The 17557-nt window shown below is 37.9% G+C and overlaps 1 protein-coding gene across 2 annotated transcripts; it reads right to left on the bottom strand.

Moving 5' to 3' along the window:
- Window positions 1–778: 778 nt before the first annotated feature.
- LOC120082613 (phospho-N-acetylmuramoyl-pentapeptide-transferase homolog) lies at window positions 779–7467 on the bottom strand. Of its 2 annotated transcripts, none has more exons than XM_039037864.1 (8): window positions 7084–7465; window positions 6462–6536; window positions 5398–5624; window positions 3703–4153; window positions 3536–3600; window positions 2454–2647; window positions 1932–2140; window positions 779–1289 (listed from the first exon to the last, which is right to left on the bottom strand). In XM_039037864.1, the coding sequence occupies exons 1-8, from the start codon at window positions 7243–7245 to the stop codon at window positions 1107–1109; spliced, it is 1566 nt and encodes a 521-aa protein (XP_038893792.1). In that variant the 5' UTR covers window positions 7246–7465; the 3' UTR covers window positions 779–1106. The 2 variants fall into 2 exon arrangements, with proteins under 2 accessions (XP_038893792.1, XP_038893793.1); XM_039037865.1 differs by lacking the exon at window positions 779–1289 and adding an exon at window positions 1313–1764 and having other exon boundaries at window positions 7084–7467.
- Between the last annotated feature and the right edge of the window lie 10090 nt (window positions 7468–17557).

Genomic DNA, 17557 nt, shown 5'->3' with positions numbered 1-17557 from the left:
TATGTATGTGATGCATGATTAGACTAGTAGGAGTGATATGTTGTCTCGTCTTGATGTATGTTTATTTACAGGGGACCAATGGGTCCAATTTCATGTTTGACGATATGCTTTCGGACCGCTAGACGTGTGAATCGACAGGTTCATGTTTTTGTTACTTTTCTATGTTTGACAGTGAGCCCTTAGGCCACTAGACATGCATGAACCGACAGGCTCACAATCATATTTCTTTCCCTGTGATTGACGGTGTGCCTCTGAGTCACTAGACATGTGAGTTGATGCGAGTAAGGTTATCCCCTTAGCCATTTAGAAACAATTTCATCATGCATGTCCCACTAACCCCAGACATTCACTGCATGTGAATGCATCACCTGATTCCGATAATGGGATCACTTACTGAGTATTTTATATTTATCCTATGTCTACATATTTTTTAGGTAAAGGGCAAGGATAGCCGAGCGACTAACAAGAGAAATCCGTGACAAGGCCAACGGGACTAGGAAACGCTTCCATATTTGAGTTCATAGGTCTTCTCATGCTTTACAATCTCTTTTCATGACTTTTTTTTTTCTGGACCGAGTTTAGGTAATAGAGATTTTCTTTTCTAGTTAATATTTTTTTTCCTAAAACTTATGACTGAAGGGATACCCCAATTCAGATGATTGGAATCTTGGGTAGGGATTTGGTTAAATACAATATTTTCTTTTTTTCTTTTTGTAAGACAGTCCAAATTTTCTTGTCTTCAATGTAAAAATTTATGCATGCATGTAATAGATTCTACTAGTTGTCTTATAAAGTTGGGTCGTTACAATTTCATTTATTTGAAAAAAAATTAGAAAATCGGAGACATATAATTTGAATATTCTATCAATCAAGCAATTTCAGCAAATACTTATCAGACATGGACAAAACTCTCCTACTAGAAACATAGGCCACGGCGCCACGCAACCCCCCAAAAAAACAAATAAAAACAACTTGTAGCATAACTACAAAATTGGGTGTTAATAGCGACCTAAGCATAGTTTATGTGCAGTTGGTTAAGACATACGTTCTCGGTAAAAGAACAAAGGTTTGATTCTTCCATTCCACATGTCGAAAGAGAGAAACAACTATGCTGAAATAAGGCCAATATAACCTGCAACCAGTGCCAATATGGAGGATACAGTATAGGCCCCAGCAACGATGAATGGTTCTTTGATGCCACATAACTCCAAGTGATGATGAAATGGCACCATTTTAAACATGCGACGCCCAACTCCCTGGAACTTTTTTGTCATCTTGAAGTATACTACCTAAGATTTAAGTACTGTTAGATGTCAAATGGAAGTTCTTAGCACATATCTATCTATATATATACACACACACATATATATGTAACAAATTGCAACTTGATACCTCAAACAAGTAAACTATATTTATGTTTGTAAGATTTTGATATAAAATCTGAACTCTTAACTGCTATTCTTTATACTTGTATAATTGTCTTGTTGTTCACAAAACAGCTCGGTTTCCTTATAGTGACTCATTTCGGAATTCGGACAAGATCAGAAAGAGGAAGAACCAGTAAAAGTAGAACTTCATACGACAGAAAAATTTTGTGGGAGGGGGACTAGATAAACTTCTGGCTTATTTGTGGTGCACCCTCGCCAAAAATTTATTTAACTACACTCCTCTTGATGATCTTTCTTGTCTCAGTTTACAGTCAGCTCCTTGGCTATGGTTACGGGTGTGATTTTCTTATAAGTGAGAAGTTCCTCCCTTTGAATACTGTCAAATACAGGATAAGACTTTTTTCAAACGGCTCCCTTTGTCTACTTTTCATATGTTGCTAATGAAAGCTTTTCTTTCTTATTTAAGAAAAAGAATAGCTTATCTCTTATTGAACAAGCATACAGAATAGAAAATGGAACAAAAAGATAGAATACGAACCATACCTGCAAGATAACGGATGATGTTTCTAATACAAAAACTAGAGAAGAAATGAATAGTGGGAGAAACATTCCACTGCAGGAAGCCATTGCAGCTAATGCTCCACCGAGTGCAAAGGATCCAGTATCACCCATAAATACAGAGGCCTTAAATCGGTTGTGCAAAAGAAAACCAACACAAGCTCCAGACATTGATGCTCCAAATATGGAAAGGTCTGGTTTGAAATTTCCATACATCAGTATTCAGTCATATTGCAAAATGATGGATGTCTAGGACCGATTTGCAAATTCAGTTTCTTGCTTAAAAACGAAGTTGCAAAATATTACCAGACTGCATAATTTAATAACATAACAGAATTGTTTGCACATAGCTAGTCTCTCTCACTCTCTCTCCCCGGAAATAATGTTGAAAACATATCATCATAGTTTCTTTCCCCGGAAAGAAAGGAACCAAGAAAGAAAGAAAGAACGAAAAGGAAGGAAAAGAAAATCGAAAAACGAAAAAGAGCTCAAGACTGTAGTACTAACCAGAAGATATTGGAAGCACCGCAATAGCCATCCCAATGAAAGCCAAGGCCGCAGTCCCACCAGCTAGTCCATCAAGACCATCCGTCTGATTTATTCCATTCCCCATAGAGACAAAACAAAATGATGTCAACCACATATAGCATTTTCCAAGGAATACAAGGCCAAGAGGTGCCGGCATAGGGATCAACATTTTCCTGCATTTGAAATCAAAGGTTTTGTTCACTAAAAGTGCAACATTTTGTTTTTGGTAGAACAGAGAATGCCAAAATAAAGTTAACTCCAGAACTAAAAAATTTTCTAATCTAATGTTCCATGACCATTTATTAGGTACTTAATATTGCCAGAAGACTCTTCAGGTTGAAAGGCTTCCATTTTAGGATAGTCTATATGCTACATCCACATAACATATGCATTATTTGGTAATCTAATGACTATTAACATCAGTATGTGTGCGTGTCTCTACTCTGGATTGGTTCCTTGAAAATGCAAATTTTTTAGGTCCCGTTTGGTAACCATTTGGTTTTTTATTTTTGTTTTTGAAAATTAAGCCTATTTCACCCACATTTCTTACAATGATTTGCATCCTTCCTAAGTACAATGATTGAAGTCTTAGCCAAATTCCAAAAACATAAACAACTTTTTGAAAGCTACTTTATTTTAGTTCTCAAAATTTAACTTGGTTTTTTAAATCATTGGGTAAAAGTAGATAACTAAGGAAGAAATTTGGAGGTGAAAGTAGTATCTACTTTTCACCAAAAACAAAAACAACATATTAGAAGTTATAGATACTATTTCCACCTCCAAATTTCATCTTGGAGCCAAAAAGAAAACAAATAACAAAATGGTTGCATCTTGGAGCAACCATTTGACTTAATTTTTTTTAGTTCTCAAAATTTGACTTAATTTTCAAAAACAAAAACAAATAAAAAAATTGTTACCAAATGAGGCATTAGTCATTTTCCAAGGTCAGGTACATTCATGATACACACCGAGTTAATTTCTCTTAAAGGTTTATTACTGCGAGTATAGATATGTGAGTTACCATCATAAAAGGGTGGTCAGATTAATACAAGAAAGTATACATGCTGTAAGGAGATGATATACTTGCATCTTGGAGCCAAAAAGAAAACCAGATTCCAACAGCTACCTGTAAAAGAACAACAGAAGAGAAATTATTCAGACTGTAAAAACCCACCTAGTTCCGCGGCGCGGGGGGGTTTTGTGGGTGGGGTGATATTACAAGCCTCACCTGCAACAAAAGTTTGATCCAGGCAGATAACCCATACTTCTGACTCTTGACTAGGCTTAAGATATCGTCTACCAGCCCAATGGCAAAAAATGCTAAAGTTGCCACTGATGCTCCAGAAACTTCAGCGGAAGAAAAACTAGCAAAGTATTTAGCAACAGCTATACCAATTGGCACAAAAAACAATCCACCCATAGTAGGCGTCTTTCTCTTTAATGCGTGTCTAACAGGTCTTTCTTGCCTTGTAATTTGGTAAGCCTTAAGTTGATAGAGCAATGGAACACATAAATAGCCTGCACAAGAGGCTAAACAGGCGGATATCAGAAAAGGGCCAGTCAAGTGAAATGGTCCTAAAGGGAGTCGAACAGTTCGCCATGCACACCAGTCCACATAGAGAAGAAGGATCATCAAGAAAGCCATCAGCCCGGTATTTGTAAAAAGTCCGTGCCTGATCCTGAACACAGCCACAAGGTCAAACCAGAAAAAGTGCATGTTACTCACGAGATATGCTATCCACAGATTGTAACCATTTAGATAGAAATTATTGATAAATCGTGCAAATAAACTGAAACAGGAGAGTGAGCACAGAGAAAAAGAGTAAATGCTAAAAACAGCTGAAACATTATATAACCAAACATATAAGATAGATATATATAGTTCAGGGCCGTCAGCCATTATTCTCTTTAACTTCATCATAAATACTGCAACCCCAAGAGAAGAATCTAGATCAGAATTTTGGCCTTTTTCAATCGTGGGCCTTCCAAAACATACTGCAAAATTTGGGGGGATGATCTCATTCTCGGCAACCCAATAATCAGACAGAGATTTGCATGAAAAACTTCCAAGGTTTTTCCAACAACCAATTTCAAGCATCCCGAGGAACTGGAGAAGCTAGAATCTATCACCTAATCCATAAGGAGTGTTAAGTCCATACTGTTTAACTTTCTTTAAAATTGAACCATCTGACCACCCTAATCATCCAACACGCTTGCACACTCCTAATGGAATGGATCACAAGAAGATGTATATATGCAAACTTAAAAAACCTTTCTTAGTTGAAGCTTTGAATCCCTCAAGATATCAACACTACATGGTTTTTTGGTTGGCTATTGGCAATAGAAAGATGGCCTTTATGATTTAGACCCAACAAGGACAATCAAAATTTGAAGTAATGTTATGTCGTCAAAAGTGAATTAATTGTTATAAGAACAATAGATAAAAGAAGAAAACAACTACTTAGTGATGTCTTATACTGATAAACAACAACCAAAACAAAAAAGAACAACCAAAGGCGAAGGAGAAAGCACAAAGCGACCATACTGTCCTACAACAATTAGTCTTAACTAGCAATTACATGAAGATTGCGATTATGACACCAGAGGAGCAAATTGACATTCGATGAGACAAGATAAAAATAGCGCCTAGAATTAAAGATAAAATTATGGGGCTTAAATGAAAACTGTTAACTATTGTCAAGCACCTAGAATTAAAGACAAATGAATAGCAAGTATTCATTGCCCGTGTAGGAAAACAAGATGAGTAGATTAAATGGCATGTACTGAAAAGAAGAATTTCACAAATGTGTATGTTTCGCTGTTTCTTCATTAATTATAAACTAATAAAATTATAAACAAATACATGAAGAAGAGTAAACCTCTAAAACCATTTCATCAAAGTAAACAACTAATGATTCCTCACTTGTGTTTATGACGTCCTCTACTAAGCATTGCCATCCGGTGAGCAGTGACTGTCAATGCATCATTGTGTTGCACGGATACAGTAGGCAAATCAACATCTGAAACTGGATTTAGTATGATGTCTGGATCGCTGTCTTCACCATCACTGGATGGAAGCCCAAATCCAGTAGCAGTCCCCTCATTGTCACTGAAGTGGTCAAGCGAGGGTATACCAAAATCAAATGAATCCTAAAGAAAGTTACATGATATTACTATATTAGTATAATGTGATAGACCCCGTTCATTAGACGGTATATGAGAAAACGAAAGAGAGGAGAGGAAGTAAATGTAAATAATGATGAGAGGGAAAACGATTAATTATGGGGAGTGAAATAGAATTATGTGGGCCCTTTGGAAGATTCGGTTTGTTACAAATTAAGCTATTTAGTAAATCTGTGGAAGAGTATTTTCATCTTTTTGCATTGTATTGAGTTGTAGCTCTCAGAGCATTTGAACGGAGTAGGCCTCGCATTTTGGCCTAAAGAGTAAATAGATCGTCCGAGTTCTATCATAATGATGTTAAATCATTTCATTCACAAAAAGAACCTATTTTCTTTCTCAAATTTTCAGTGACATCAATTCAAATGTAAGAAGCCTAGCCATCTATACAGGACTAGTACGGCCCTGTTTAGACAACATTTTCAAAATATTTATTTTCGAAGAACAGCATAGGGAGCTTTACTTAAACAACAGGTATCTAGTTCCTCTAAGAGAACAAAGCATCTGCTAAAGATAAAATGAATGTTGTTCTGTTGCGGGCATGGAATAATCCATCAACCAATTCCTTCATCTCATTTGCGCTGAGTTTGACTATTCACACAACAATTTGCAGTTTCAAGGAGGAAGGATTTTATATTCATTCCCTTATTTCTAAAAAAAACATAATTACCAGCATGGCATTCAAAAATGATGCCCAATAAGTTATAAGTTATTACTATTATGTTGACCATAGAACCTCATATCAACATGTGCAACACTTAATCATCCTGATAAAATTTAATCAAACACGATAACATATGAACATACCTGATCGAAGGCACTAACTTCAGTCACCCTACGTGGTTGATGGTATCGAGTGTTATGAACCTTCGACACTCTTAGCTGCACGTAAGAAGCAAAATTAAAAATCTAAGTATCTGACCAAACATTTGCTCAAACTAACTGATGTTGATAACAACTTCTTTTTTTTTTTAATAAGAAATGAAAATTTGCATTTAGAAACAACAAAAGCATATATACCCACAGCAAGATTAAAAAAACAACAAATGGTGCTAATTATGATTGTTCTGTTTAAAATTATGATTTTCTTCCATCCGCAACCGAACTTCAGAAGTCTGTCTGTTTTGCTTGAGTTGACTATTTCTTGTTAAAATACCGGTATAATTCATTTACGATATCCTATTATTTAGTATCAGCTTAAGTTTCTTGGTTGATTGTTTCCCTTATATTCGCAATTAGGCTTCTCAGTTCCTAAGCTTTTGGCTGATGGTTCATTTAACATATACTATTTCATCTCATTCCCCTCCCCTTCTGCTTCTAATAACTAACTAGAGCCGTCTGATTCACCGAATAAGAATAGCAAACAAGGATTGATCAAATAGCAAACAGATTACAACTCGCAGGAAATGATCAAAAGTGCAAAACTCACCTTGACGCCGTAATACGAATCTGCATTGAAACACGTCATCGAAGAAATGATGAAATTCCTTTTATGGACGGGTTTGGCGAACCGCGGCGGCCATCGGAAGAGCCTTGAACGACGGTGGTGATTGTGAAGACGGAGATTCAAAGTCTGAGAATAAGAGAGCATCGTTACAAACGAGAGAGGCAATGAGACGAAGCATCAGATCTGCGACTTGAAAAAGTAGGGGAAAAGAACAAAGCCATGGTGGTGGTTTGAATTCAAAGCATTTTGGAGGTTCCTATGCAGCCATGGTCGCTCACAGAAATTAACTTCCACGCGCCAGGAGGCGCGTCGAGAAAAATGTGGCTAAGAACAGTAAACATGAAAGAAGGCAACCTAAAAGGAGTTTGAGATGCTACTGCGAAAATGAAAGAAAAGAACATGGCAAATGTGCGCTTATTTTTTTCTTTAGATTCCTGCGTTACATCCGATGTGACTCATAACTGCCAACGTGTCGACCGATGTTGTATTTTTGTCTTTTTAATTTATTTATAGGCTAAATTATAAATACACCCTAAGTTGTCCAAGATAAAAGGGAAAAACTTGGGTGTAATGAGGAGCACTCATCTCTCGTGTATTCTAAATTGCACTCAACGAGAATATGGTGATTATGTGCGGTCTATCTATTTTTTTTTCATTTTAGTACGATAACAATCGTGGATCCCAACCATAAACATCATTGTCGCTAACACATCTTGATGTGGATTAAATTATATTACACTTTGGCACACAGATAATTTAATATAGGATTGTTATAATTACTCTTCAATTTTTAATTCGATTGATCACTCTATAAACTATGTGATTTGTTACAATTACATCTCTAGATTTTAACTCTATAGTTTGTTAATGGTCACTTGTTAAAAATTAATAGAAACTTAGTTTGCGGGTAATTAAAATAATTTCATTTTTTAATTTATGTTAGTCAGTTAAATAAGAGGATGGTGGCCAATGGCTTAGCCTGGATTGTTTTTAGGAGAGATAGAAGTGATTATAGAAACTTAACCTTTTTTTCCATTTGATAAAACAAATTTAAATTAATCGGTTAAAATCACTTTTTTAAAAACACGTAATTTTCCGTCTATTTTAAAAGTAGTATCCTACTAGCTTTTAGATTCTATTAAATAAGGTAGAGTTTTTAATGAATATTTAGTTTTCAATTTTATACTTTAGAAATAAGATTTATTTTATATATCTATCTATTTCTCACCTAACCATATCTATTTCCTAATTTTCATGAGTTGAATACATCAATTTTTTTTTTTTAAAAAAAGGTATATCATATTGATTTTTTTAAATAAAACTATCCCCTTAATATTTAAAAATCAATCTGTAACCAATAAAATATATATGTTGAACGAAAAATTTCGGCGAATCACGAGTTGCCACATCATCAATGAAAGCTCAAGTCTATTAAAAAAATTATAAGTTGGATTGGATCGAATAATTAAAGTCGCTCGGACCCAACCCAATTCAAACCCATCGTGAAATTTTGGATTAAAATTAAAGATTAAGCTCAAGCCCAGTATTTCGGTCCAACAACAAATTGTTAGGGTTGATGCCCTAAAGTCTCGTGTCCTGTAGTTTGTAAACAGTTTGTACGAACGCTTGTATTGTATAATATATGATATTTACTTCATATCTTGTTTTTTGCTCAGTTATGTGTTTTATTTGCTTTACCACAAACCAATAAACATAAAATCATCAGTTATCTGTATGTAACTTAAGCATGTATGTGGTGACATACAAGTGGATCATGTCTTGAGTGATAACCAAAATGGTCTGTAGTATATGGATATAGGAAGGAAACCTTATCCTGGTAACACTACGGATGCGACCCGCTTTGTGGAAATGGTCACAAGTGTTGTGACTTGTCACAGATGGTCTGATCCTGATCATTCGTGTTGGGGACATGCGAGCGGGGGCGTCCTATACAAAGAGTTTGTATAAAATCTGACCACGAAGTGTTAACGTCTCGTTATATAACACCGTTCATAACAGAGTCTTCACTTCACTAGGATGACCATAGGTAACATGACCTTAATCCTGAGTGAGTTGGGAACTCCTGTCATTGAGGGCGGTCATTTGATCTGTATGGGTGCGAGTGGCCAGGTCGTCAATTTAAACCTACCATTTTGGGGATTCGTCTGATTTAGGAGCTAGGAACTCAGCTACACAAGATGGAATTCACTCCTTCCCCGAGGCAGGGGTAAGTAGATAGATAGCTCCCTTAAAAGCTGATTTCGAGGCTTGAACAATGTGGCGCCACACACCTTCTCTTGGCCCGAGAGGTCTTCACACATAGTTGGACTATGTTGTATTGTTCATTAAAAGAATCAGTGGTACTTAAGGAGTGAGATGTAACTACAATAGGAAAATGGTAATTTGGCCCAGTTGTACTTACGAGCATCTATGAAAGGTCATCGTACTCATGATTGGTTATATCCGATGGACACAAAAATATATATGTGGTAAGAAGAGTTCAGCTGTTGGTCTTTAGTGGAATACCTGACAGTTAACGGATGGTGGATCTCGTGGTTAAAGAGTTTAGTTAGCTATTCACGGACCGTTGGAGCTTTGAGCCACATGTCCATTAGGTCCCCTGGATAGCTTGGATAAAGTCGATAATTAGTGTTTGGGTTAATTTGAAATGTTCAAATTGACAAGAGGAAGTTCGATTATATATGATATAATTGGATTGGTTAATTATATATGATATAATTGGCTAAATGTATGAGACACATTGTTTTAGAGGAAATTAGATGTAAATATGATTTATATCAAGTAGAGGAGAAATTACTATAGTAGATATGTGATATCAAACTATACGTTAAAAATATAATATGATTATATTTATTAATATTTTAATTGGTTAATTATATGATAGTTAACCCAAAATCACGTTCGGACGTGCGTTAGTGAGAACTGCATCAGTTATTGTAACCGATGAATTAAAATGAAATTTGTTTCATTTTGAATTGTTCGTCTGGAAAAAGATCGAAGGACCACATTGTGTGAAAAGTAATCGATCGCTTAAAATTGAGAGCCTATACGATAGTCGCTCAGCGCCTAAACGATCGCACACTAAGTCCTAAACGGTCAGTCGGCTTACCTAAACGATCGTATAGTGTGTCGTGTTTGCTAAACGACCGCCTTCTATTTTCTAAACGATCGTTCAATAAAATCTGCACGATCATGTAGTTTCTCCTAAACGATAAGCATCTTGCTATACGATAGCTTCTTATTCCCTCCCACTTGCTTATCGCTTACACAATCTGTTCTTCCCCCTAACTCTACTAAATTCACCAAAGATCACGTTTTGGGTTCTCACTCCGAGAATACCTGAGGCTCTTTTCTGGTGGTTCGTCCCTGCGACGTTCGTGTTTGTGCGGTTATTCATGTTGCTGTAGTCGACGCTTCTGCTGGGCGTTGATTGATTGGGTAGAGGTCATCCGCTGCATTAAGTTCCAAAGTTTGAATACCGTCTTCAACTGGTATGTGAACTCTCTCCCTTGTTATTTTTTTTGTTCAAAGCATGTCATTAATTGACTGGTTGATTGCATAACTGTGCATTTGAACATATTTGATGTATTTCGGTCATCGTGAAATTGGAGCGATCCGAACGCGTTCATGGAACACTTCGTTAAGAGATCCTTCAATTGGTATCAGAGCCAGGTTCTGATACTCTGATTTGATATGTTGCAACAAAATGACATTTACGTTCTTGATGGGTGCATTTCTACACTATTTAATGGTTAAATTGCTGTGGATGTGCGGATTAATGGATGTTTTCGTGGATGGTAGCCTCGGTTTGATTTATTTCTTTTACATTTCAGTTGTTTGTAAAGGCCCTTGCATTTTTTGGGCATTAATAATCGTTATCGAGTCTGTATTCAAAGTCTGTTTGAAGTTTTGAGTCATTCAAAGAAGAAGATTGGAGCAAGCGTTGTGGTTCTTCGAGGAAGGAGGCGATTAAGGGTCGATCGCATCGTACAAACAATGGAGTACGCAATCATTGTTGATTGCATCGGTTAAACAATGGGAAATGCGATCAAGGGTTGATCGCATCATATTGACGATCAGGTACGCGATCACAGAGTATCGGATCGTGTAGACGATGGGATGCTCACGTATCATTTAACGCGTGCACGCACTTGACGATCATTTAGGTCATTAAGCTTCATCTCTTAGTAACTGACTAAACGATCGCTTAGTAATGTAAGGTAAATCATTTATCTATCGCCACGTTAAGCGATCGCATAGACGATTAGGCTTCACAGCCTCGTTGTCGTCTACGCGATCGTTTAATTTTGCTTCTATCGTCTAATGCGAATTGGACGATCATCTACCAACGACGTTTACTACACGATGGATTCCTCCTGGCGATTCAAGACCTGGTTCGCCTGTGAACCGGTTTGCTTAATGAAAATTGTAATAGATAGGGTTATTTCATTTCAGTTTTTTTTTTGTAAAGGCTCATCCCAGTCCATTAATCCTTTATTTATTACATGCATTGTATGTTTTTTATATGTCATATGGTATACACATATAGTAAATCTCACCGTAAGTGATGCAATGTTCATGCATCATCTCTTTATTGTAATGGTTATAATTTAGAGAAATATAATTTAATTATGTAAGAGCATGCTCATGCATCATATAATATAAGAGTTATATTTATACATGCATAAAAAGCATTGACATGCATCATCTTTATATTATAATTGTTATAATATAAGGGTGAATGATAGCATGTTTGCTTAGTTGTTACGTGTTATATAAAAGTTATATATAGTAATGACCGAAAATTGCATGAAGCATGACACATAGGTTACTTTATAATTGTCATAAACACCTCGTTGTGCAATATTTTTAGTTGTTTCTTTTTAAAAGTTAAAGAAAAAATAGAACTAAAAGAAATAAAAAGGACATGCATACTCACTTGGGTTTAGTTCATGGTTTTAAAGTGTTTAAAACTTGGATAACATAGATCTAAGATCACAATTCTAATATGATTAGCAACCCTAAGGCTTTAATCTTTTAATCAATTTAATAGGATTAAATTGGCTAATAAAAGGTTAAAGTGTAGCAAATCTATCTATAAAGGACCTTTCGTCTAAGGCGGGTTCTGTCTAGACTAGGGTATTTAAGTTGACGGAAATGTAACATTCCTACCTGGGAACTTACCTGGAAAGGTGAATTATATAGATTTGATGCATGCATGCAAGTTAAGGACAGTCCATTAAAGTGTTTAAATGTGACTACTTGAACTTGTTCATATTTCATAGACAAACGTTGTTTATGAACAGAGTTTAAAAAGACGACTTAGACTAAAATCAGTAGCTGAATTGTCTAGGTTAATGAACCCCTAGGTAGAACATTCAGTGGGAGGTACTTGGGGCATAAGATGCTTCACTTAAACCTTTCACGTTTCTCCTAAATAGTCCACACCGTGAGATTTACCCTCGGCCTCGTGGCACCTTTGGCGTGTCCCCCTAACGGATGGTGTTTGGGTAGGTCAATATCAAGGTGGATGGAGAGAGTGTTCATAGTAAGTGGGAGCAGGAAGTGTGACAACATATCCATCGGTCTCCCTCGTTAGGTTGAATAAAGTTACTGTGCATCACCTCGAGGCACCCTGGGAGTGTCCCCCTAAAGGATGGCAATTTTGCGCATTTCTTTATTTAATCTCCTGTAAGAGGATAAGAACTTAGTCTCTTGTCCTAATCTGCTTCTTCCCTACGGTGGGCTCATTAGAGCGGGACTCTGGTACCGAAAGCGAGGGGTCACACTTACACGGAATTGTTAAAGGTTATCATTTCTGGACCGAAAAATGATGGCTGTTAGGTTCGGTTTCAAAAGTTGGTTCTGCCTAATGGTTGAGCATGTCTCATCCCAGCAGAGGGACAACTGATCACTCCATCGGTGACGTTTGTCTTGCCTCACTGGGTATCATTGCAAAATATAAGTCTATATCTTCAGGTACTTGAAACTGTTTTGCAAAACTAATTGGTTTAAAAGTGGTTTAGCAAAATCTAATAAAATTTTGTTTATATTTTCAGCAACGTTTTCAAAATAGCAATAGCCACGTTGGCATTACGATGGACAAGGGCGAATGAGAAGGCTTGAGCCTACATCTTGGCAAGTCTTTCTGAAGTCTTGGCCAAGAAACATGAGCCTATGGTCTTAGCACATGAGATCATGGAGTCCCTGCGGGGGATGTTTGGACAACCATCTGAACTGCTTATGCATGAGATTCTTAAATACATATTCAATTCCAAAATGGAAGAAGGTGCCTCTGTTCGTGAACATGTGCTTAACATGATGGTCCACTTTAATGTGGTGGAGTTAAATGGGTCTACCATCAATGAGGGCAGCCAGACTAGCATAATCCTGCATTCTTTGCCCGAGAGCTTCCTGTACTTTAGCAATGTGATTCTTAACAAAGTGAAATATAACCTTACAACTCTCCACAACGAGTTGCAGATCTACCAATCTTTACTGAAAAGTAAGAAGAGGAACAAGGGTGAGGTAAATGTTGCTTCATCCTCCAGGACGTTCCATAGAGGTTCGACCTCATGAACGAATTCTGCACCTTCTACTTCTAACTCTGGAAAGGGGAAGAAGAAGAAGGGTGATAAGGGAAAAGGGAAGGCACCTGCTAACCCATCACCTATCGCCCCAAGGAGGCGTCCACAGGTTTCTAAAGAAACGTGTTTCCACTGCAACTAAGATGGACACTGGAAGAGGAACTATCCTTGGTATCTGAAAGAGAAGAAAGCAGCCAAGGCTAAGGCCAAGGCCGATAAAGGTAAATGTGATTTACTTGTTCTTGAAACTTGTTTAGTGAAGAATGATGATTCTGCTTGGATAATTGATTCGGGCGCCACTAACCATGTTTGTTCTTTTTTTCAGGGGATTAGATCTTGGCGACAGCTGGAGGCCGGTGAGATGACGATGTGAGTAGGCACCAGACACGTTGTCTCAGCTGCGGCAGTGGGAGGACTCCAGTTAGTTTTACAGAATAGGTTTCTTATTTTAAATGATGTATATATTGTTCCTGAACTAAAAAGGAACCTCATTTCTATAAAGTGTTTATTGCAATATAAATATATACTATCTCTTTTAATATGGATAAAGCGTTTATTCGTAAAGATGGTGTTTTTATTTGCACAGTAAATCTGGAATTGAATTTATATGTGCAAAGGCCGTTAGCCATTAATTCCCTCCATAATAATGAATTGTTTAGAACTGTCGTAACTCAATCAAAACATCAACGAATTGCTTCAAAAGAAAATGCCCAACTTTGGCATCTTCGTTTAGGGCACATCAATCTCAATAGAATTGAGAGATTGATGAAGAATGGACTTTTAAGTGTGTTAAAAGAAAACTCTTTACTAGTGTGCGAATCTTGCCTTGAGGGTAAGATGACTAAACAACCTTTTACAGGAAAAGGTTATAGAGCCAATGAGCCTTTTCAGTTAATACATTCTGACCTTTGTGGTTCTATGAATGTGTGAGTCCGAAGTGGCTATGAGTATGATGATTACTCAAGGTACGGGTATGTTTATCTTATGCAACAGAAGTCTGAATCCTTTGAAAAGTTCAAACAGTTCAAGACTGAAGTTGAAAATGCATTGGATAAACGGATTAAAACACTTCGATCGGATCGAGGTGGAGAATTTTTGGACTTGGCATTCCAGGACTATCTGATAAAACATGGAATCGTTTCTCAATTCTCAGCGTCGGGTACACCTCAGCAGAATGGTGTAGCGGAGAGGAGAAATAGGACCTTGTTAGACATGGTTCGCTTGATGATGAGTTACGCTTCCTTANGAGAGGAGAAATAGGACCTTGTTAGACATGGTTCGCTTGATGATGAGTTACGCTTCCTTACCGGACTCGTTTTGGGGTTTCGCAGTGGAGACTACAGTATACATACTCACTGTGTTCCCTCAAAAAATGTTGCAAGAACACCTCTAGAGTTGTGGAATGGGCGTAAAGCTAGTTTACGTCACTTCCCCATTTGAAGTTGCTCTACACATGTGCTTGAGGCTAATCCTAAGAAATTGGAACCATGGTCGAGGTTATGTCTCTTTGTAGGCTACCCAAAGGTACACGAGGGGGTTGTTTTTATGATCCGACGAAAAATCGGGTGTTTGTTTCAACAACGCTATTTTCCTGGAGGAGGATCATATAAAGGAGCACAATCCATGAAGCAAAGTTGTGTTACGTGAGCTTTCCAATGAAACTACTGAAACTTCAACAAGAGTTGTTGAAGAGTCTGTTACATCAGCAAGAGTTGTTGATGGGAGTTTATCCAATAGGTCGGTTCCACCTCAAAAGTTGAGGGAACCTCGACGTAGTGGGAGGGTTGTGAACCCACCCGTTTGCTATCTGGGTTTCACGAAAATCCTTGCTATGGTAGCAGATGGTGACGTTGAGGATCCGTTGTCTTATAAGAAGGCAATGGAGGATGTTGACCGGGATGAATGGGTTAAGTCCATGGATCTCGAGATGGAGTCGATGTACTTCAACTCAGTATGGGATCTTATATCAGCCTGATGGGGTAAGACCTATAGGTTGTAAATGGATCTACAAGCGCAAGTGGGGTGCTGATGGGAAGGTACAGACCTTCAAGGCTCGACTTATGGCAAAGGGTTATACCCAGGTAGAGGGAATCGACTATGAGGAAACTTTCTCGCCTGTTGACATGTTAAAGTCGATCCGCATCCTCCTGCCCATTGCAGCTTATTATAATTATGAGATCTGGCAAATGGACGTCAAGGCGGCCTTTCTAAATGGCAATTTTGAGGAGACCATTTACATGGTGCAACCCGAGGGATTCATAGCCCAAGGTCAAGAGCAAAAGCTTTACAAACTGAATTGGTCCATTTATGAACTGAAATAGGCGTCTCGATCTTGGAACATACGGTTTGATACTACGATCAAGTCGTATGGTTTTGACCAAAATGTTGATGAACCTTGTGTTTACAAGAAGATCATCAATGCTTCAGTAGTCTTCTTAATGTTGTACGTAGACGATATCCTACTCATTGAGAATGATGTAGGTCTACTGACCGCAGTTAAGAACTGGTTAGTGACCTAATTCCAAATGAAATATTTGGGAGAGGCTCAGTTTATTTTAGGTATACAGATTTTTTAGGATCATAAGAACAAAGTGTTAGTACTGTCTTTGGCATCGTACATTGACAAGATGTTGCTCAAGTACTCGATGCAGGACTTCAAGAGGAGTCTACTGTCGTTCAGGCATAGAGTCACTTTGTCTAAAGACATGTGTCCTAAGACGCCTCAAGAGGTTGAGAAGATGAGATGGGTTTCATATGCGTCTGCTGCTGGCAGTTTGATGTATGTGATGCTCTTTACTCGTCCAGACATCTGCTACGCTGTAGGCATAGTCAGTAGGTATCAGTCTAACCCAGGCCAGGGTCACTGGACCACAGTGAAGAACATCCTCAAGTATCTTCGGAGAACGGATTCTGACTTTCAGACTAATAAGGACTCTCGCAAGTCCACATCAGAGTCAGCCTTTACTCTTAATGGAGGCTGTAGTGAGGCGAAGCACTAAGCATGGGTGTATCGCCGACTCCACTATGGAGGCGAAGTACGTAGCGACTTGTGAAGCTGCTAAGGAGGCCGTCTGGCTCAGGAAGTTCTTGACAGAACTGAAAGTTGTTCTAGATATGTCTAGGCCCATTACCATATATTGTGATAATAGTGGGGCAGTGACGAACTCCAAGGAGCCGAGGAGTCACAGGCGCAACAAACACGTAGAGCGAAAGTATCATCTAATCCGCGAGATCGTGCATCGAAGGGACGTGATCTTCACGAAGATCACTTTAGAGTATAATGTTACTGACTCGTTTACGAAGGCTCTCACGGCTATAGTGTTTGAGGGTCACCTACGGAGCATGGGTCTACAGGATCGCCCGCGGCTAGACTAGGGCAAGTTGGAGATTTTTTTGTACTGGGCTTTTACGCCCTAGTTTATTATTTTGTACCAGTTTATTGTACACCCCACTTCGCTTTAGGACAAGTGGGAGATTGTTGAGGTTGATGCCCTAAAGTCTCGTGTCCTGTAATTTGTAAACAGTTTGTACGAACCCTTGTGTTGTATAATATATGATATTTACTTCACATCTTGTATTTTGCTCGGTTGCTTGTTTTATTTGCTTTACCACAGACCAATAAATATAAAATCCCTGGTCATCTGCATGTGACTTAAGCATATATGTGGTGACATACAAGTGGATAATGTCTTGAATGATAACCAAAATGATATGTAGAATATGGATATAGGAGGGAAACTTTATCCTGGTAACGCTACAGATGCGACCTGCTTTGTGGAATTGTCACAAGTGTTGTAACTTGTCACAGATGGTCTGATCCTGATCATTCGTGTTGGGGACATGCGAGC

This window comes from Benincasa hispida, chromosome 8 (genome assembly GCF_009727055.1).
Source record: "Benincasa hispida cultivar B227 chromosome 8, ASM972705v1, whole genome shotgun sequence".
Lineage (NCBI taxonomy): Eukaryota > Viridiplantae > Streptophyta > Magnoliopsida > Cucurbitales > Cucurbitaceae > Benincasa > Benincasa hispida.
This window is presented reverse-complemented; position numbering and strand designations above follow the sequence as displayed.